General features: G+C 35.4%; 1 protein-coding gene across 6 annotated transcripts in view; it reads left to right on the top strand.

The window, feature by feature from the left end:
* Positions 1–23,333, top strand: part of GPHN (gephyrin) — a 439,737-nt gene that overhangs the window by 141,523 nt on the left and 274,881 nt on the right. For all 6 annotated transcript variants that reach the window (XM_054567416.1, XM_054567420.1, XM_054567421.1 and 3 more), the window contains exon 3: positions 7,306–7,363. In XM_054567416.1, the coding sequence (XP_054423391.1) occupies positions 7,306–7,363 (58 nt within the window). The remainder of the gene's footprint in view (positions 1–7,305; positions 7,364–23,333) is intronic.

Below are 23,333 nucleotides of genomic sequence, written 5' to 3'. Positions count from 1 at the left end.
GATTAAAAACTCAACTGAAATGCAAAAAATTTGTGCAGTGTATGGAGAAGGTGCTGTGACTGATCGAATGTGTCAAAAATGGTTTGCAAAGTTTCTTGGCACTATTGACATTTTGGCCAAATAGTTCTTTGCTGCGGAGCTGTCTTATGCATTGGAAGATGTTTAGCAGCACCCCTGGCCTCTACCCACTAGAAGCCAATGATGGAAGATAGACAACATACTCAAAATATACAAATCAGTAAAATTATTGGTGAAAATGAAAAATATGTCTTTTATTTTAGAGAAACAATGTAATGGACTTTTTGGCCAACCCAATACTACCATTAATAGTATTGTTACTATTATTAGTACTGTCACTGCCAATGTAATACCACATGTATACTGAAGTAAAATAGAACTCTGCCTCAAGTGTATTCTTCCTTTTACAATGAGGACAGTGTGTTGTAATGGAAAGAACAGGAGATTTGGAATGAATCTGCCTGAGTGCAGTAACTATGAAATACTGATAGTAATGTTAAATTTATAGGTATTTTAAATCAAGCTGTGATTTATGATACCATGAAAATAGAAATGTCTTTTTCAGAAATCAGTTCAAAGGACAAAATTAATAGTTGGTAAAATTGCTTTAATTTAGTTGTAGTCAGGAAATAGGAAAAAAAAAAGATGGGTTAAAGTAAGTTTATTCTTGACTTTTGTTAAATAATGCTTATGACTGAGTTGTTTTCTTTATTTGTTTCTAGATTATTGAGGATTTTAGCCATCTATGTTCATCAGGGATATTGGCCTATAATTTCCTTTCTTTGTAGTCTTTAACTGGTTTAGGAATTACAATGCTGGCCTTGTTAAAAGATCTTGGAAGTCTTCCCTCTTGAATTTTTCAAAATAGTTAGAGAAGGATTAGGTGTTAATTCTTCTTTGAATGTTTGCTAAAATTCTCCTATGAAGCCATCTAGTCCAGGACTTTTCTTTGCTGGGAGTTTTTTGTTTTGGTTTTTTTTAAGTACTGCTTCAATTTCCTTATCTCTGATTGGACTTTTCAGATTTTCTGACTCTTCCTGATTCAGTTTTGGAAGATTATATGTTTCTAGGAATTTATTTATTTCATCCAGGTTGTACAAGTTGTTGGCATGTAGTTGTTCATAATAATTTCTTATAATCCTTTGTATTTCTGTGATGTCAGTGTTCTCTTTTTTTTCTGATTTTATTTATTTGCATCCTCTCTTTTTTTCTTGATGAGTCTGGATAAAGCTTGGTCAATCTTATTTATCTTTTCAAAGAACCAGGTCTTGGTTTCATTGATCTTTTATATTGTTTTTTAGTCTCCATGTCATTTATTTCTGCTCTGACCTTTATTATTTCCTTCCTTCTACTCTGGACTTTGTTCGTTGTTCATTTTCTAATTCTTGTAGATGTAGCATTAGGTTGTTTGAGATTTTTCTTGCTTCTTTTAAGATAGGTCTGTAATGCTATTATGAAATTCCTTCTCAGGACTGCTTTCACTGTGTCCCATAGATTTTGGGTTGTAGTAGATTTTCATTTGTTTCCAGGTAACTTTTGATATCTTCCTTGATCTCACTGTTAAACCATTCATTGTTTAATAACATGCTATTTAGCCTCCATGTGTTTGAATGTTTTAAATTTTTTTATTGTAGTTGATTTCTATTGATAGTTTCATACCAGAAAAAAATGCTTGATATGATTTCAATCTTCTTGGATTTATTGAGACTTACTTTGTGTCCTAACATGTGCTCTTTCTTTAAGAATATTCCATGTGCACATGAGAAGAATGTATATTTTGTTGCTTGGGATAAAATGTTTTGTAAATATCAATTAAATCTATGTGACCCACTGTGTCATTTAAGGTCACTCTTGCCTTGTTGATTTTTGCCTGGAAGATTTAGCCATTGATGCCAGCGGAGTGTTAAAATCCTCTACTATGATTGTATTTCCTATCATTCTCTCCCTTGATGTCCACCAGATGTTCTTTGTGTATTTAGGTGTCCTATGTTGGGTGTATATATGTTTACAAAAGTCCTATTCAGTTGTTATGGCCCTTGTTTTGAAGTCTGTTTTATCTGATATAAGTATTACTGCCCCAGTATATTTTTTGTTCCTATTTGCATGGAATATTTTTTTCTATCCCTTCACTTTCATTATGTCTGTATCTTTTGTTTTCAGGAGGGTCTCTTGTAGACCACATATATATGGATTATGTATTCTAATCCATTTAGCTACCCTATATTTTTTGATTGGAGCATTTAATCCATTTACATTTGAGGTTATTCTTAAAAGGTACTTATTTATTGCCATTTTATTCTTTATTCCTGTTTCTTTATATATTTCTTTATTGTTTTCCCTCTTCTTAAAGCAGGCCCTTTAACATTTCTTGCAGTACTGGTTCAGTGGAAATTAACTCCTTTAGTTAGCTAGTTAGTTAGTTAGCCTGGAAAGATCTTTATTTCACCTTCAATTTTAAATGATAAGCCATGCTGGATAGAATAGTCTTGGTGTAGGTCCTTTCTTTTTTCTTTCTTTTTCTTTTTTCCCTTTAATTTAATATTTTGGGGTGACACTGGTTAACAATATATGCAGGTTTGAGGTGCACAATTTCACAACATATCATCTGTACACTGTACTGTGTGTTCATCACCCCAGGTAAAGTCTCCTTCCACTAGTAGGTCCTTGATTTTCATCACTTTGACTATTTCATGCCAGTCCCTTCTGGCCTGAAGTTTTTGTGTTGAGAAATCATTTGACAGCCTTATAGGAGCTCCTTTGTAGGTAACTGATTGCTTTTCTCTTGCTGATTTTAAGAGTCTTTGTCTTCAACCTTTAGCATTTCAATTATGATGTGTGTTGATATGGGAGTCTTTGGGTTTCTCTTTACTGGGACTCTTCGTGCTTTCTGAACTTGTGTGACTTCTTCCTTCTCCAGGTTAGGGAAGTTTTCAGCCATTATTTCTTTAAACAGGTTCTCTGTCCCTTGCTCACTCTCTTCTCCTTCTGGTACCCCTATAATATAGATGTTGTTACATTTGATGTCCTTTAGGCCCCTTAGACTTTCCTTATTTTTTAAAAATTTCTTTCTGATGTTCTGTTTGGGTCCTTACTGTTATCCTCTAAATCACTGATTTGGGTCCACTTGGGCATGGTTCAGATACAGGTCAGTGGCAGATACTGTGTTTAACTGGCCTTGGGCTACCTATCTGGAGCTACCACCCTGTTCACTGTTTGTGGCTGCATCTACTGGGCCTGGATGTGCATGTGAGGTGCCAGTATGTGTAGAGGGGTTGGCCTCTTCCACCTTAGAGCTGGGGGCAGATCTAAAAAAGGTCCAAGGCTCCCTGAGGTCTGTATCCACCTGCCAGCTACTCCATCTCCCCCTGACGTTGCGTGGTCCAAAAGACCCAGTTCTGCATGGCTCTCTTACCCCCCTGTGCAACTAAACTCGGCAGGGTGGGGCCACAGAGTGGAACGGCAGGCCAGGTGATTTAACAGGTCAAAGGGTGCTTGAGGTAGGGGAGATTCGTCTCCTTTCCAAAACTGTACAGTTCAGTCACTGAGTCTCCACCAAGAGCTTCTCTAGAAAAAGAGCACCCCAAAGGCTCCTGCTGGGTACAGTCAGTCAACCCCTCTACAGTATCCAAGCACAGTAGATTGGTGTCACCTTTGGAGGACCAGGCACTGCACTCACCCAGGTTTATGCTGTAATAATAAGAGTGTTCAACCCTGGGATGGTGGCACCTGGGCCTCTGGCAGACTCTTCTTTCTCAGGCAGACTGAATATCCACTGATTTTCACTACCAGATGCTATGTGGGCTCTTTTTCCCATCTCTGTTGCTGTGTGTTGAGGATCCCTGCATGGGGTTGAGATTCCACACTCCTGTGAGGAGGGGGTGGGAATTTTGCAGCCAACATATCCCTCTGGCTTTTCAGCCACCACACATGGGTGTGGGGACCAGCCCTTTTCAAATCTTTATCCTTCTCACCAGTCTTTATGTGGGTTCTTCTGTAAATCCTTGGTTGTAATACGGTGGTACCTCAGTATTCATCGTTAATTCGTTTCAGAACTCATGAAGAGTGCCAAAACTGCTGAGTACCTAACCTGATGAGTGACGAAGCATTTTCTATTGCAGTGCAGCATCATGACTCATACAAGTTCTAGCAAGTGCCATGAGTCCCAAGCAAGTGCCGAGTGCTGAAACATTTTTTCTCATCAAAATGCAAGAAGTACAGGGTTTGACGAGTTTGGAAGCTGATTAGTAATGAAATATGGCTGTATTTTAGTTCAGCATTCAGGTGGTTATTCAGGTTGATTGCTCTATAATTTACCTGTAAAATGTTTTGGCATTGGAAACAGGTGAGTGTAGCTTCCACCTACTCTGCAGCCATCTTGGAATCCTAGATTGCTTCTTTTTAATGAATTTTTTCCTGGTGTTCCTATCAGCTTTAACATCCTTTCTCATTTCTTTGTTTAGTATAATACAGTCACACTCCAACTTTCCTTTGTTTTTTAGGCATTCAATCATATGATTACCCTATTTTGTCAATACACTGTTGATATGCATAATATTTATATGTCATACATTTATTTTAATCCAAGTAGGAATATGTTAAATCATATATTTTACCTGCCATTTTTTTATCCTCTCCTGAGGACATGCTTATTCGTTTTAGAAAGCAGGAAAAGGAGGGAGAAAAAGAAGGAAAAAACATTGATAAGCGAGGGAAACATCAATCAGTTGCCTCTCCTGTGCATCCTGACTGGGGACCAAACCCCACAACCTAAGCATGTGCCCTGACTTGGAATCAAACCCATGACCTTTCAGTTTATGGGGCAACTCTAAATCAACTGAGCCACACTCATTGGGGCTACTTGCCTTTTTTTTTAAGTTTTATTTATTTATTGGAGTGACATTGGTTAAAAAATTATGTAGATTTCAGGTGTATAATTCTGTAATAGATCATCTGTATATTGTATTGTGTGTTCACCATCCCATCAAGTCTTCTTCCATTACCATTTATCCCTCCTCTGCCCTCTTCTACCTTCCTGTGTTGCCCCCCCACCCCCACTTAACTGTCTTAGTCAAAACTATTACCATTGGCTTGAAGTTGATGTAGGAATACTAATCTAGAAGCTTACCTTCCCCAGGTGGGGAGTCTAAGAAAGGCAATATTTGAGGTAGTGTTAGTCAGCATTTATCAAAAAAAAAAAAAAAAAAAGTTTGTTGAAGTAAAATTGAAGTTTATCATAGAAACTTTCTTTTTACTTTTCTTCTATAATTCATACATTAATACCATGGCATCTTTAAATCATTATAGCACTAACAAGTTGAAACATTTCTGTAATCTATGCCATTTATGTAATAGGTGTTACAGACAGCTTATATTATAGCCAATCTACTTTACAATGATAGGTGCTTTAAAATTTTTAATTTGAAATAATTTCAAACTTTCGACTTCTAGTGTATATTACAGATGTTTGTGTATTCATCTGCTTCCCTACTTTGACTTCTTTGCTTTCTCATTCACTGGATTGTATCCATTACATACCATGAATTCAATTAATAAAACAACACATTCATTATTTGCAAGTCTATAAATTGAAATCCTTAAGTTTTCAGTAGTGTTTTTGCTCTAATGTGTTTACTGGTATCCCTACAGTCTCAACTCCTAATTGTATAGCTTTAATAATTGACAATGAAAATGATTTTTAAATGGCTATTTTAAGCCTCCTACAGAGTTATATAATTTGTCATTTTAGTGACATCTAGTGCTGCTCTAGTTAATTTACTGTGGTCTTATTTAGTATGTCAGTAATGGACTTTACATGATATGAATTAAATTAAATTTCAGTAGTGTTTTCAGCATTCAGTCATGACACTTTAAGTCTAGGAAATCTCAAATCAAGATCTGAACACTAGTTCCATTAGCAAGAATAAATGGTAAAATTAAAGTGTTTAAATGCAGAGTTTTCAATAAAGTAATTTGGTTAGGTTATTATTTTCTAATGGAAAGAAGAGTGTCATTTATTAATTTATATATGAGACAAGATATATCCTAAAGTATCTATAATATATGTTCCTCACTTATGATACTCCTTTGTTTGGTATCTTCTCCTTATAAAGTCAAACAAGTAATCAGAAAGTTCCTTTTTAAGTACCATAATAGAGCATTGTTAGGTAGGTATCTAGAAATTTTAAGAACATAGAGTACCTGTCTCATAGATATATGATAGTAGCCACAAAAACAAACCATGTATGTAATTTAAAATTTTTAGTAGCACATTTTAAAAACTAAAGGAAGTCAATGAAGTTAATTTTAATAATACAGTATAGCGTATTTAACTCAATATATCCACAATGTCATTTTAACATGTAATCATTATTTTATAATTAACCTTTTGTATACTAAATATTTAATGTCTGGTATGTATTTTACACTTAATGTACATGTCAATTATCACCTTTACTTGCTAGGTCCTTCAGTTACTTAAGAAAATTACTGAATATTTCTGTGTCTCAATTTCCCCATTTTTTACAATGGAGGCACTTATAAAAGTTACATTAGATAATATATAACATGCCTAGCAAGTGATAGGCATTAACATAAATCTTAGTTGCTTTCCAAAAAAATTTCAAACACATGAACATGACATGTCATGACATCACTGCCTCAAGGCAAAGATCATATACTAAACCTTAAATTTGTAACCCTCAAACATCATCTCTTTTCATTGCACAGTGCTGGGTACACACATCTCTCTGAACCCTTGTTTAAATTATTTTTTAAAGGAAGCAAAATCATTATTGGTTTATCAGTTGTGACAAGTTTACCACACTAATGCAGAATGTTCAAAGAGAAGACTGGTGGGGTATCTGTGAAATAAATTTCTTTACTTACAGCTTAATTTATCTGTAAACCTAAAACTATGTAAAAAATAAATTCCATTAAAAAAAAGCAAACATCATGTCTGCTATTTTGTCTTGGTACATCTTAGTGACAGAATCCATCAGTAAAAGTAGCAGTTTCAGTTTCATTAAAACCATCAATCAGAAAAGTTTAGTTATAGTTAAAAAATCTAACAATGTTTTCCCTTGTTTAGTAGTCATTCGTTATCCACCTCTTTTTAACTAGTATATGGAAAAATTAAACATAAACATAAAATGGTGGTTGTTTTCTCCATGATTATTGGGGTGGTCATTGGGGATTATTGGTGGTACTGTGATGCTACTGGCAGAAATTAGTCCTATTTTTTTTTAATACACATTTGCCAGTTTTGAGAATATTTTCTTCTGATTTCAGGTTGGGTGGGACGATATCAGCATACAAGATAGTACCAGATGAAATAGAAGAAATCAAGGTATGGTATGGCATTTTTCACCCCTACAAAGACTTGGTATCTTGGTGGGAAGTGGGAAAAAAATTGCTTATTCTTTATGCTATTTAATCTTTAGGTGTGTTAGTATACCATTTAATTCCCAGTTATCCTATTTGAATTACACACACACACACACACACTCACTCAGAGAGGGTCCGGCAGAAGTAACACCTGCTTGAGTGTAGTTGGTAGAGTAACAATATGGGTGTAATAATTTATGGTTTTAATTTGAATATTTCACCTAAAATTTCACATGGTGTGCTTGAGCATTATGATATTGTTACATTACAGAATTACATGTTTATGATTTTGTAATAGAAAAGGGGAGTTATTTGTGCCAGACCCTGTATGTGTATATGTATAATGTGTGTTGTGTGTGTGTGTGTGTGTGTGTGTGTGTGTATATCGGATAACCACCATAAGGCTTCATCTATCATTATCAATGCATTTCTAAGAAAAATTTTAGAAGAATCAGAAAGGAACCCTTTCCTGTGAAATTTGTTGAAAATATACTTAAGAAGGCACTGTATATAAGCATTAGCATGCACAATGTATTATCTTTTTATCTTGTTTTAATGTCTTTTCTCTATGAGTTTGCACCAATTATAAATAATAACTGACTTCTAGTAAATATTTTCTGCTTCCTTTGAAAACTATACATCAATTTAAAATTTATAGTACAATAAATAAAAAATTGACCTTTTTGAAAATTACAGCATTACTACAATCTTTTGCTAAATCCTATGCACTGTTAGTCTTCTAACATAACATGTGGCCCTTGTTTAAAAGCAATTTAGCCAAAAAATGTATAGGCATATGATGAGTTCTTTCCAGAAAAAAGTCCAGCCATTATTAATATAACAGGAATGGTTTGTGCCACATTGAAGTAACCTGGCAGCCAAGGTGAGTGGACTGGAATGCACATCCATGAACAATGACAACTTCACTATACTAGTCAGTGGGGGCAGTGGATGCCATTGAGTGATCATGTATACAGTGTGGCCACCGCATTCAAAATGACTGAGCGAGTAGAGCAACGAATCTGCATCAAATTTTGCATTAAGCCTGAGCATTCCACCACAGAAACTACTGGATGATTAAGAAGGCCAGAGCTGTGGCAACTGGTGATTGGTAACTTCATCACAACAATGTGCTCATTCATGCATCATATCTCCTGAAGAGTTTTTTGGCAAAACAGCAAATCACCCAGCTTATTTAGCCCCCCTACAGCCCAGATTTGGCACCCTGTGACTTCTGGCTTTTCCCAGAACTGAAATCACCTTTGAAAGGGAAGAGATTTCAGACCATCAGTTAGATTCAGGAAAATACAACAGGGCAGCTGATGACGACTGGAAGAACTGTATGAGGTTCCAAGTTGCCTATCTTAAAGGGGACTGAAGCATCCTTTTCCTATGTGCAATGTTTCTTGTATCTTGTGTCTTCTTCAATAAATGTTTCTATTTTTCATAGTACATGGCTAGATACTTTCTGGACCGACCTCGTATATGCATAGCTCAATGTCACAAACAATGTGGTGAAGGCCAGGGACAGGGCCTTGGTGAAAGAGGGCAAAGAGGGGTAAGAGGAGGACATCTGCAAATGTGCCTACAATAAAAAAAGAAAGAAAGAAAGAAAGAAAAAGCAGTTTACAGTCAAACAAGAACTGAACTTACTACCTTTTTTATAAATAGAATGAACAATTACATAACAATAGTCAAGGATAAACAATACTGAGTTAAGTTGTTTAAAATAACATGAAAAGTTCTCAACAAATCATTAACCTTGATTTGATTAACTTTTCAAAATCAAGTTCAATAAATCCAATCTTAATAAACAATTCTTTGTTTATGTTATTTTTAAATTAGTTGAGCTCATTGCTCTGTATTATGTAATATACTATTAGTTTCAATATGTCAGGTGTTACATATAGTCATCAGAAGTTAATGCCATGATTATATTCTAGCATTAAAAAAAAGGAATGTCAATATACTTTTTTAAACTTATAAATTCACAAGTAGTTGACTGGGAGGAACTTTTGGTCTAATACAGATCTCTCATTTTTCAAAAGAGATAATGGGAATTAATAAAGGTGAACTTCTTAAAATTAATTGTTTGAGATCCACTACCTATATAATTAAGGGTTTAAAGGGTCAGAATAATATGAGCACATAACTTCTTGAAGAAAAAACTTAAACTGTAGAAACTTTAAGTAATCAGTAAATGTATATATAAATAATTAAGCAGCATTTATATAGAGGATACAGAGTTGAAGTCCATCTCTCTACAAGGTGCTCTGTCTTATTTACAATAATAATATGTTGAGTGATTAAGGTAAATGAACTGCTCTTAAAAGACATAGAAAGGGCACTTGGCTATTTGAAAAAGATAATCAGCAGTCTTTCCAAGAATTCAGCAAATTGGAGTTTTATACCATTCTATATTCTGTGAATACGTATAAAGATGAGATGATATGGCAACAGATCACAGAGTGTAAAATAAACTGTTGAGCTATAGGGTTGACAGTGGGCCTTTTTGCCATGTTAAGAAATTTAGATTTTATACCAGAAACTATGGGGTGCCATTATGATATTTTAAGAAAGAAAGTAACATAATCAGCTTGGTAAAAAAATTAAGATTTTTCTGTGATGAGTAAGAAAAATTATTTCAGTGAGGAGGAGTTTCCATCTATAGTGGAGGAGACCAGATTGCAGGAATACAGGCACAAAACAATTAAAACCTGAGCTAAAGTGGTGGCTGAAAAATAAACTCAGATTCAAGAAATATTTAAGTAGAATAAAAAATACTTGAGTTATTGGATGTCTAGGGAAAGACAGAAAAATGGACTCAGGTTTTTGGATTAGGAAACTGAGTGGATTGTATTAATTATTAACTTAAAGAAAAGATACAAGAAAAGAAGGTAAGTTTTGGACTTATTTAATTTGTTATTATATATTCCTCTCAGATAACCAAATGTTCACTAAGTCATTGGATAAATCAGCTGAAACTCAAAAAAGATAATTCTGTCTTTTGATTGGTATTGGGATTGTCATTATGCAAGTTAGTTGAGGCCATGCTCATACATACAGTCACCTAAAAAAGTTTCATGAGGTAACAGTAGAGGACTGAAACTCTTCCCCTGGAGAAGGGCTATTATAGAACCAGAGGATTAATATTTTATTGTTTTGGTTTCATTAAGTGCAGAAATGTTGCCGATTTATAATAGTGACTTTTCTCTAAAGGAGTTTTTTAATTGCATATTTTGAAATTCTAGAGTTACAAGAGTTATCACTTCAGAGATTTTTACGAAAAAAGCATAGTTCACAAATGACATGTGGTAATATGATTTTTTTATCAATTACTAGTATTATATCTAAAACAGCTTCAGAGTTTGAGACCTGAGGCATAAAAAATATGAAATTAATTCTTGCAATCTAAAGTGTTAGGAGAAGAACTGTTATAAATTATTTTACCAGCATATGATGCCACCATTAACATTTTCAGCTGAAATCAGATAGCATGTATAATTTTTTTGTTTTCATTGGAGGAAATGAGAAACATCTGGTTGTAATATTCATTTTAGTTGGATAATATCTGAGTGGTTTTAAATTATTTATCTAAGTAGTGCCACTGAGTTTAAATTTGAACTATTCTGTCTGTAATATACGATGTATAAATAAAAATGTATGTAAATTTTTATTATTAAAAAACTATGATTAATGAAACACAATTTTTGTCAGATGGGGTTATTTTTTACAATGTTTCTAATACCAGAAATCATTATTTAGTTCATACATAATTTGAATTAAGTATATATTTATTGATTACAATAAATCACCTCACAGTGAATGGATGCTTGGCCAAAGGCTTAAGGAATAAAGAATGAATGCATTCCTGGTGCAATCACAACCATCTCTTCCACCCAATATCCTGACTTTTTATCATTATCAGTTCCTTACTTTTATTTAGCTTACCACTTATGTGCACATTCTTAAACATTTAATTTCTTTGTGCTTCTGCTTGAACTGTATATGAATTGAACCACAATATATGTAATCTTTTGTGTCTTACTTCATTTGCTCAATACTGAGATTCATACATGTTGTTGCCAATAGCTGTTAATTAGTTTCGTTTCCTTCCTCCCTCCCTCCATCCCGCCTTTCCTTCCTTCTTTTCTTCCTTCCTTCTATAAAATACTCCATCATGTCACAAATTAGGAGAACTACTGTTGATGAACATTCAGCTTGTTTCCATTTGCAGTTACTATGAAAAATTATGCTATAAAATTCTTACAAAACTATCCTGTATAAGAGATTCTCTGAGTATATACTGAGAAAGGAATTCCTAGTCTTTAAGTAGTGTGTATTTTGAACTTTTCTGGATGAAATCACTGTTTTCCAAGGTAGTTATGCCAATTTATGCTACCACCTTAGGTGTATTTATTTTAAAGAGAGATGTTTAAGTATTAATTCTTTTATCTATCTATAACTTACATTGATATAAACTTATTTTTATTTATATATAGGATGACTTACAGTTTGCAGCCTAATTTATTGAAAAACCTATCCCCTCCCCAAGAATGAAAAGCCTCATTTATCATATACTAAATTTTTATATTCTTACACACACATACACATATATATAAGTCTGTCTTTTGTTTCATTGATCTGTTTATATATTTTTTATTTTTATTTATTTATTTTTTTTGCTAGTACTATACATGGAGGGGCAGGGATTAGAGGAGGGTGGTGGCACCAGGAGGAAGTGGCACAACATTTTTCAAATGCTAAAAAGAACTGTGTTTGTAGTGTCAACCACAAAGACTATAACTAGTGAAGTTATTCTTTAGGAATGATTGGGAAATAAGGACATACTCAGACAAAAGAAAACGGAAAGAATTTGTCACTAGAAAACCTACCCTGAAAGAATGGCTACATAAATTCCCTAAAGAGAAAGGAAATGTTAACAGAAAAAGGCTTAGGACTTCAGAAAGAAGGAAAAACAGCAGAATATGTAAATATAGTAGACTACCTTTTTTAATGATTTTATTAAATCACATTTGTAGGTTAAAACAAAAATTATAAACTCTATAATGTGGTGTAGAATGTATATGGAGTAAGTAATGAATACAGTCATATTTCAAATGTAGGCAGGTAAAGGTGCCTAAATGGAAGCAAAGTTTCTGTATTTTACTTGGAATGATAAAATGTTAATACCAGTGAATTTCATCTATAAATTGTAATACTCAGCGCAACCACTAAAAGAGGTATGTATACAAAACAACGTATACCAAAAAGAACTATAAAATAAGATGAAATCCTAAAAAATTTTCAGGTAGTCTACAATAAGGCATGAAGAAACAGGAATGAGAAATAGAAGGCACAGATTTAAGTCATAAGATATCAAGTAATTACCTTAAATATAAATAATCTAAATATACCATTAAAGACAAATTGATATAATGGACTTTTAGAAATGATCCAACATACGCTGTTCACAAATAATTTCAAAAACAATGATACAGGTAGATTGAAAGGAATAGGATAGAAAAAGATATACCATGAAAAATTTAATTTTTAGAGAAAAGGAAAGATCTCAGGTCAATAATCTATGTTTCTTCCTCAAGAAACTAGAAGAAGAGCCAGATATAGTCAAAACCAAAAGACAGAAAATACTTAAGAATTAGAATCAATGAACTTGAAAACAGGAAAACAATAGGGGGAAAAAATCAATGAAATAAAAAGCCAGTTCTTTTAAAAACTCAGTAAAATTGATATACCTCTTACTAGACTAACAAAGATAAAGGAAATAAGACACAATCATCAATATCAGGATTGAACAAACACTATTAATACAGAGTTCCTGTCCATTAAGAGGACAATTAGAGAATACTATGAAAAACTTTATACTTATAAATTGAATAACTTAGGAAAAATGGAGCAGTTCCAAAAACTCACAAATTACTAAAACTAACCAATATGAAATAGACAATCTGTGTAGTCTTAGAAACTGAAAAAACACCTAAAAAAGAAATCTCTAGGCCCAGATGGTTTTACTGAAGAGATCTATTAAGGATTAAAGAAGAATTAACATTAATTTTACTCAGTTTTTTTTCAGAAAACAGGAGGAATATTGTCCAATTTATTTTATAAGGCTACTATTACACTGATACCAAATCAGGGAAGGAAAGGGAAGGAAAGGAAAGGGAAGAGAGAAAGAGAGAGAGAGAAAGAGAAAGAAAGATAGGGAGGGAGAGAGGGAGGGAGGGAAGGAGGAAGGGAGGGAGGGAGGAAAAGAAAACTGCTGACAAATATCTCTCATGAACTTAAAATCCTTAATTAAGTTGGGGCATGTAAGATCAACTCCCCCCCAAAAAAAGTCAATTATGTTTTTATATGCTGACAACATTTGGAAACTGAAATCTAACATATACCATTTACAGTTAGTCCAATGAAAATTAAATACTTAGGGATACATTTGAGAACACACAATGTATCTATGCTGAAAATTACAAAATGCTGAAGAAATAAAAGGATACTTAAAGAAATGGACAGATATACCATGTTCATGGATTGGAAGATTCAACATAGTAAAACGGCAGTTCTCCCAAAATGACATACAGGTTTATGTGATTCCTATCCAAAACTGATCAAATTTTTTGTAGAAACTATTATATAAATTTATATGGAAAGACATAGGTCCTAGAACAGCTAAAACAGTTTTGGAGGGAAAAAAAAACACAGTAGGGAGACTATCTCTACCCAATAATAAGGTTTACTATTAGCTCTAGTAATGAAGACATTGTATACTGGCAAAAAGATACACACAAATTGTTGATGGAACCCATGAGTAGACTCACACATGTATGGTCAATTGGTTTTTAATACAGCCTCAAAGGCAATTCACTGGATAATCTTTTCAACAAATGATGGCAGAAGAATTGGACGTCCATTAGCAAAAAAGAAAAAAAAAAATGAACCTCACCTAAACATTATACATTATACAAAAAATAGCTCAAAATGGATAATAGACTTAAATATGAAACTAAAACTGTTAGGGAATAAAAAGAAAATGTTCAGGACCTATGCTTAAGCAAAGAGTTTACAGACTCTATTAAAAGCACAATTTATAAAAGGAAAATTTTTGAATTCTAAAATTTTTCTGTGCAAAAGAACCTGTAAGTAAAAACACAAGCTGCATGCTGGAAGAAGTTATTTGTAAACTACATATCTAATAAAGGATTTCTATGTAGTTTACTAAAAATTCTCAAACTCAACAGTAACAAAAAACATTTTTATTAGTAAATGGGCAAGAAAATGAAACAAAATAGGTTTTGTGAAAAAATATTCCTGCCAAAATTTAGATGAAAGTTTATTAATTTTACAATTATTTTGGGAAGCAATACAGTCATGCACTAGTTAATGACAGGATACATTATGAGAAATGCATTATTTTGGTGATTTCATTGTTGTGTGAACATCATGGAGTGTACTTATACAAACTTAGGTGGTCTAACCTACTACACATCAAAGTTATATGGCTCCTACGCTACAAGCCTATATAACATGTAACTTTCAAAACATGAGATTTTATCAGGTACAAAAAATTATGCAGTCAAGAGACACAGTAAACAGGAAATGTATGAGGCTGCTCTTGGCATAACCCAACATACTGTTTTACAGTAGACTTTTATTTTTATGAGTAGAAAGCGTACACTCTAAAATAATAATAAAAAGTATAGTAAATATATAAACCAGTAATATAGTCATTTATTATCAAGTATTATGTACTGTGTAATAGTTGTATGTGCTATACTTTTATAGTACTGACATGTATTAGGTTTGCTTATACCAGCATTATCACAAACATGTGAGTACTGCATAGTGCTGTGTGTCATTAGGGAATAGGAATTTATTAGCTCCATTATAATCTTATGGGAACACTGTTTATATATGGTACATTGTTGACTGAAACATTGTTTTTGGCACATAACTGTATGTCTTTTCAATAGTGAATATTCACATTTAGAAATGTAATAGAAGTCTATAAGTAAAGTCATTTAGTCTTGTTCATGTAAATCTTTGCAGTTTCTTTTAGTTATTTTTAGTTATGTCCTATTTTATTTCTTACTATAAATGAAATATTTGCTCTGTATAATTTTATTGTAATATTTCCTATATATTTTAATGTAATTGATGTATAGCATACCTTTAAAATTGGATTATTGCCAAACCTACTTCTGTACTAAGAATGAGGAACTCTGTTGGACCCATTTCCCTGTGAATCAACAATATCTGGTAAAAATGAAAAAGAAACAACCACTTAAAGTATCTGTGCCCATCAGTAATGAATGGATAAAAAAGCTGTGGTATATTTACACCATGGAATACTATGTGGCAGTAAAAAAGCAGGAATTCTTACATTTTGCAACAGCATGTATGGACTTGGAGACTATTATGCTATGTGAAATAGCCAGTCAGTGAAAGGCAAATACCATATTATCTCACTTATATGTGGAATCTAATGTACAGAATAAACTGACAAACAAAAAGAAACAAACATGGATACATGGAACAGACTGATGACTGTCAGAGGATGGGGGGACTGGATGAAAGGGGGCAAAGGGATTAGACAAAGAACATGTATGCATAACCCATAGACACAGACAATAGTGTCGTGATAGTCTGAGGGCAGGGAGAACAAGGGCTGGGTGGAGGTGGGCAAAGGGGGAGATATGGGGACATCTGTAATAGTGTAAACAATAAAAATAAAAGAGAAAGTATTTGGATGTTGTTATAAGCACAACAACAAATGAGGAAACATTTATTCAAGTAATTCTAAATATTAGATGAAACAGTGAGAATGTGTGGCACATAGCCATAACCTCATCCCTTCTTCACTCCTCAGCTTGATGGAAACCTGACCTCAAGTATGGGGCTCCCTCTCCCCTTCTCCAAAGGTGGACAGGCCTTCATTATTTATCATACCTCCAACTCTGTCTTGTGGAGGTTAAATTCCTGATGAATTCCGCTGAAAGGTCATTGACTCCCTTGTTCAATCCAGTCCCCAATCATTGGATGGAAGCTCTAGCCCAGGTACAGCAGGCTGAGAACACCTTATCTTGCTCATTGGGCAGAACATCTATATTAGGTGAGGCAAGTCAAAAAGATGAAAGGTTACCAACCCTATACAACACTCACAGCAGTGGCTTAAAGATTTTATTTAGCACAGTCCTTATGTACATATTTCTCTGAAGCTCTTCCCAAAGGAATGGCCTTATTTGAAACAGAATGCAGGGAAGCTCAAACCTAAAGTCACTCTGAAAAACAATGGAGATTTTGGTAGTAAACCAGTAAAAGGAAGCTGATGCGAGAACAAGAAGTTAAACCAGTTAGTTTACCAGAAAGAACCTGGGAAAAAGTCCTCCTTGAATCAGAACAAACATCAAAGTCTAGGCTGAAAAACTATCTTGCCTGAATTTAACTGAATCAGACTATGGAGTAATTTACCTCCTGGGCATTATTTATAACAATAGTGCAATTAGCTGAAAATAAGTAGGGCAAAACAGCTGGGTATGCTAGCAAAGAGACAGGCAGCTTTACAGAGAGGACAAGGAAAGAAAAGGGACAAAGAGAACCCTACTAAAACCAATGTCACCTCAAGGCGACTTTGTGCATGCCTTAGCTGCATCCTCTGAGGAGGAATATCAAAAACAGGTTTTACTAAAGTAGCCTAGCCAATTCAGTAAACAAAAAAGAAAACAACAACAAAGACCGGAAAAGGGGTGAGGAGTCACTATCCAGAGCTGCTAAAACATATAAGATGTCCAGCTTTCCCCAAAGAGCCAAAAGCCAAAAAGCACCCAATAGCCCAAAACCACCCAGTGCAGGCGCACACACTTGCGCCGAGTGGCCAGCGAGGGTTGACAAGTGTGTGTGTGGACCCGCATGGGCTGGCGAAGGCTCGCGCGGGCTGGCAAGGCCTCCCACAGACTGGCACCGATGGGGCCTGCGAGAGAGTGCGCAGGTCGGGGAGGGCAGGTGTAAATCGACCCGCGCGGGCCCCCGAGTGCAGAGCGGTCCGCAGAAATGGTGGATCCCTGGCCGAAGGGGTCACAGAGCTGCCCAGAGTCCCTGGAGGAGAGACTGCAGACAGGATTAACCGAAGAGTCCTGGAGCTCACTTCCTCCCATTTCCATGGTCTCCATTTGGCGAGGGCAGGCAACGCCTCCAAAGAGCCAAAAGCGGGGAAAGCACACAATAGAAGATCCTAAACTGACCAGTGCCCGGGTGCCCGCCGGCCTGGGGAGCCAGACGAGTACGCGAGGTCGCGAAGAAGCCCCCTGGGCTGGGGCAAGCACCCGCGAGCCCAGGCGGACCCGGGATCAAGCCGGGCCGGGGAGCGCGATCAAGGAGCCGGCATGAGAGTGCAGAGCGATCCACAGAAATAGTGGATCCCTGGCCGAAGCGGTCACAGAGCTGCCCAAAGCAGGAGTCAGACACAGACAGTAGACTCCTGGAAGGCTCAAACAAACGACCCAAGGTCATGTAGGGTCAACAACTGACATCATCAGAGGCAGGCCCAGAAAGAAAAGTAAAGGAAAAAACAAACAAACAAACAAACAAACAAACAAACAAACAAATAAAAAGACCCGCCTACTATCATAGAAGTTTAATCCACAAAGTCAGGAAATCTACACAGCCCAATTGAAGCAGAAGCAAAAATATAAATAAATAAATAAATTACTTAACACTCACAAAAATGGGAAGAAAAAGAAGTTCCCCCCAAATGAGTGGAAAAGGGGACTCCCCACAGAGAGAGCTAAATGAAATAGAGGCAAGGGAACTATCAGATATTGAATTCAAAACAATGGTTCTAAGGAAGCTCAATGAGCTCAGCCAGCTCAAAGATAACTATGAGAAACTGCAGAGAAACTATCAGGATCTTAAAACAAACTATATCAACCTGGAAAAGGACATAGAAACTATCAAGAAGACACAAGAGGATATGAAGAATACCATTTCCGAATTGAAGAACACAGTAGAAGGAATCAAAAGCAGGCTGGATGAAGCCAAGGATCGAATCAGTGAGATGGAGGATAAGGTAGAAAAAAGCTCCCAGAAAGAACAAGAAATGGAAAAAAGACTCTTTTCTCTTGTTAATTCCTGTATTACTCCTTCACTCTTTTCTTTTACATGAAGTAAATATTTTCTAATGTAACATTTTAACTCCTTTAATATTTTTTCACTACATTTTATTGGAGCTCTTTTCTTAGTGGTTGCTCTAGGCTTTACCATGTACATCTTACCAGAATCTACTTCAGATTTATATTAACTTAATTCGTGATACATAGACATCACTCCTATATAGTTCTATTCTCTATTCTTCCTTTTTGTGTGATTATTGTTATCCATGTTATATATATATAAAACAAATATATATATTTGTACATATAAATATATATGTATATGCACATATATCAAATCCAACAATACATTGCTATAATTAATAATATTAAAGAAGCTAATATAAATAGGACAAATAGATATTTATAGAGTTTGTTATATTAACTTACTATTTGTGGTTCTCCTCTTTTGTTCTTTTGGATTCAAGATACCATCTGGTGTTAAGTACTTATTCCAGTGCAGCTTTGCTTTCCCACCTACCTGATTTGTGCTGTTATTTCCAAATATATTATATTTATATTTTACAGACTCAACAAAACAGCTATATATCTATATTGTTTTATACAATTGGCTTTTCAATCAGTTAAGAGGGAAAAGAATATGAAATATGCATTCATACTATCTTTTATAATTACATAATTACCTTTATCAGTGTTGTGTGTGCGCATATGTGGGTGGGGTAGGGTGGGGTTTTAATTACTGTCTGTGGTCACTTGCTTTCAGCATAAAGAATTTCTTTAAATATTTCTTGCAAGGTGGATCAGCTAGGAACAAATTCTTTCAGTTTTTGTTTATCTGGGAATTTATTTCATCTTCAATTCTGAAAGATAGTTTTCCTAGATAAAAGATTCTTGGTTTGTTGGCAGCTTTTTTACTTTCTGTATTTAAATATGTCATCCTACTGCCTTCTGGTATCCATTTCTATTGATGATAAAGTCACATTAATTTTATTGCAATTCACTAGCACAATATGTGATGAGTCTCTCTCTCTTACTGATTTATACTTTATTCTCTTTGTCTTTGTCTTTTGGCACTTTTACTATGATGGATGGTAGGGAATAAAAGTTTTTGTCTCATCAAAATTCATATGTTGATACCCTAATTTCAATGTGATGCTATTTGGAGGTGGGGCCTTTGTCAGGTAATTAAGTCATGAAAGTAGAGTCTTTATAATGGGATAGTGCCCTTATAAGAAGAGGCCAGGGAACTAGCTAACTCTCTTTCTGCCATGTACAGATACAACAAGACGTCTACTGTCTATAACACAGAAACAGTCCTCACAAGAACCTGATCATGGTGTCAACCCTGATCTTGATCTTCCTGCCTCCAGAACTTTTAGAAATAAATTGTTATTTATGAATCACCCACTCTACAGTACTTTCCTGTTTGAACTAAGACTATGTATGTGGGTGTTGGATTTTTTTTAGTTTATCCTATCTGAAATTGATAGTTTCTTGGCTGTGTAGATTAATTTTTATAATTAAATTTGGCAAATCTTTAGCCATTTATTCTTGTAATAATTTTTTCTGCACTTTTCTTTCCTTCTTATACGCCTCTGTCCTTATGTTGGTGTGCTTAAGTCCCACATTTCTCTTAGGTGGTATTCATTTTTATTCATTCTCTTTTCTCTCTGTTCTTCAGCTTGAGTAATCTCTACGATCCTTCACTGAGTAGTACACTGATTCTTTCTTCTGCCAACTCAGAAACTGTTGATGAGTGAGTCCCTCTAGTGAATCTTCCATTTCAGTTATTATACTTGCAAGTCGAGAATTTGCATGTTGACTTTCTTCTTTCAGTATGGTGTCCTAGAAGTTTTCCATTTTAAAAACCGTATTTATACAGACTGCTTTGAAATCTGTTAAACCCAAGATTTAGAACCTCTCATAGGCGGTTTCTGTTGCCTGCTTTGCTTCTTGTGTATGGTTCACTCTCCTTTTCTTTGCAAAACTAATTATATTGAAGCTGGACATCTTTTTTTAAATTAATTTATTTTTTCATATACATTTGTCTCTGCCTACCCCCCACCACTTTCCCTTGCCCCTTCCCTCCCTCCCTCCCTCAACTCTTCCCCTTTGGTTTTGTCCATGAGTCCTTGCTATATGTTCCTTGACTTTCCCCTTCCCTTTCTTTTCCCAGTCCCCCACTTCCTCTTGTCTCTGTTGATTTCTTTTCCTTTCAGTGTTGCCGGTCTTATTTTCCTTGCATCTTTGTATTGTTGGTTAGGTTCCACTTATAGGTGAGATCCTATGGTATTTGTCTTTCGCCCCCTGGCTTATTTCGCTTAGCATAATGCTCTCGAGCTCCATCCACACTGTCGCGAAGTTTAGTAGTTCTTTTTTTCTTTCTGCTGCGTAGTATTCCATTGTGTATATGTACCATAATTTTTTGATCCAGTCATCTACTGATGGACATTTAGGTTGCTTCCAACACTTGGCTATTGTGAATTGTGCTGCTATGAACATTGGGGTGCATAGGTTCTTTTGAATTAGCATTTTGGGATTCTTGGGGTATAGTCCCAGCAGGGGAATCACTGGATCAAAAGGCAGTTCCATTTTCAGCTTTTTGAGGAAATTCCACACTGCTTTCCACAATGGCTGCACCAGTCTGCATTCCCACCAACAGTGTACTAGTGTTCCCTTTTCTCCACAGCCTCGCCAACACCCGTTGTTTGTTGATCTGTTTATGATGGCCATTCTGACCGATGTGAGGTGGTACCCCATGGTGGTTTTGATCTGCATTTCTCTGATGGCTAGTGATGCTGAGCATCCTTTCAAATGTCTCTGGGCCCTCTGTATCTCCTCCTTGGAAAAGCGTCTGCCCAGGTCCTTTGCCCATATTTTGATTGGATCGTTTGTCTTCTTGGAGTGGAGTCACGTGAGTTCTTTATATATTTTGGAGATCAAACCTCTATCTGATGTATCTTTAGCGAATATATTTTCCCATACGTTTGGCTCCCTTTTCATTTTGCTGATGTTTTCTTTAGCCGTGCAGAAGCTTCTTATTTTGATGAGGTCCCACTTGTTTATTCTTTCCTTTATGTCCCTTGCTTTGGGAGACATATCAGTGAAAAAATTGCTGCGTGGGATATCTGAGAGTTTTCTGCCAATGTTCTCCTTTAGGACTTTTATGTTGTTGCGACTTATATTTAAGTCTTTGATCCATCTTGAGTTTATTTTTGTGTATGGTGTCAGCTGATGATCCAATTTCAATTTTTTGCATGTAGCCATCCAGCTCTCCCAACACCATTTGTTGAAGAGGCTATTATTGCTCCATTTTATGCTTCTGCCCCCTTTGTCAAATACTAGATGCCCATAGAGACCTGAGCTTATTTCTGGGCTTTCTATTCTGTTCCACTGGTCTATGGATCTGTTCTTGTGCCAGTACCAGATTGTTTTGAGTATAGTGGCTTTGTAGTATAGTTTGATGTCCGGTATTGTGATCCCTCCTACTTTGTTTTTCTTTCTCAAAATTGCTGAGGCTATTAGGGGTCGTTAATGCTTCCATATAAATTTTTGAAATGTCTGTTCTATTTCTGTGAAATACGGCATTGGTATCTTAATAGGGATTGCGTTGAATGTATAAATTGCTTTGGGTAGTATGGACATTTTGATGATATTACTTCTTCCAATCCATGAGCACGGTATATGCTTCCATTTATTTGTGTCTTCCTTAATTTCTTTTTTCAATGTTGTATAGTTTTCTGCATACAGGTCTTTTACCTCTTTGGTTAAATTTATTCCTAGGTACTTTATTTTTCTTCTTGCTATATCGAATGGTATTGTTTTTCTGATTTCTTCTTCTTCTATTGCATTGCTGGTGTACAAAAATGCCTTTGATTTCTGAATGTTGACTTTGTATCCTACTATTTTGCCAAATTCACTTATTAGGTTGAGGAGTTTTTTGGTGGAGTCTACAGGGTTCTCTATGTACACTATCATGTCATCTGCAAACAATGATAGCTTTACTTCCTCCTTTCCTATCTGGATGCCTTTTATCTCTTTTTCTTGTCTGACTGCTGTGGCTAGGACTTCCAATATGATGTTGAAAAGAAGCGGTGAAGGGGACATCCTTGTCGTGTTCTCGATCTTAGTGGGAAAGCTTTTAGTTTTTGCCCGTTGAGTATGATGTTGGCTGTAGGTTTTTCTTATATGGCCTTTATTACGTTGAGGAACGCCCCATTTATTCCCATTTTGCTGAGTGCTTTGATCATAAATGGGTGCTGTACCTTATCGAATGCTTATTCTGCATCTATCGAGATGATCATGTGGTTTTTGTCTTTTCTTTTATTTATGTGATGTATTACGTTTATTGACTTGCGTACATTGAACCATCCCTGCATCCCTGGGATGAATCCCACTTGATCATGGTGGATAATCTTTTTAATGTATTGCTGGATGCGGTTTGCCAATATTTTGTTGAGGATTTTAGCATCTATGTTCATCAGCGAAATTGGCCTGTAGTTTTCTTTCTTTGTAGGGTCTTTATCTGATTTTGGGATTAGGGTGATGCTGGCCTCATAAAAAGAGTCTGGGAGTCTTCCCTCCTCTTGGATATTTTGGAATAGTCTGAGAAGGACAGGGGTTAGCTCTTCCTTAAATGTTTTGTAAAATTCTCCTGTGAAACCGTCCGGCCCTGGGCTTTTGTGTGCCGGGAGTTTCTTGATTACTGCTACAATTTCCCCAGCTGTTACCGGTCTGTTCAAGGTTTCTGCTTCTTCCTCCTTCAGTGTTGGAAGATTATACTTTTCTAAGAATTTGTCCATTTCATCA

Source organism: Pteronotus mesoamericanus, unplaced genomic scaffold, assembly GCF_021234165.1.
Source record: "Pteronotus mesoamericanus isolate MK-2021 breed Mesoamerican mustached bat unplaced genomic scaffold, CSHL_Meso_final contig_182, whole genome shotgun sequence".
Taxonomy (NCBI): domain Eukaryota; kingdom Metazoa; phylum Chordata; class Mammalia; order Chiroptera; family Mormoopidae; genus Pteronotus; species Pteronotus mesoamericanus.
The sequence above is the reverse complement of the archived record's forward strand: the minus strand, read 5'-3'. Positions and strand labels throughout refer to the sequence as shown.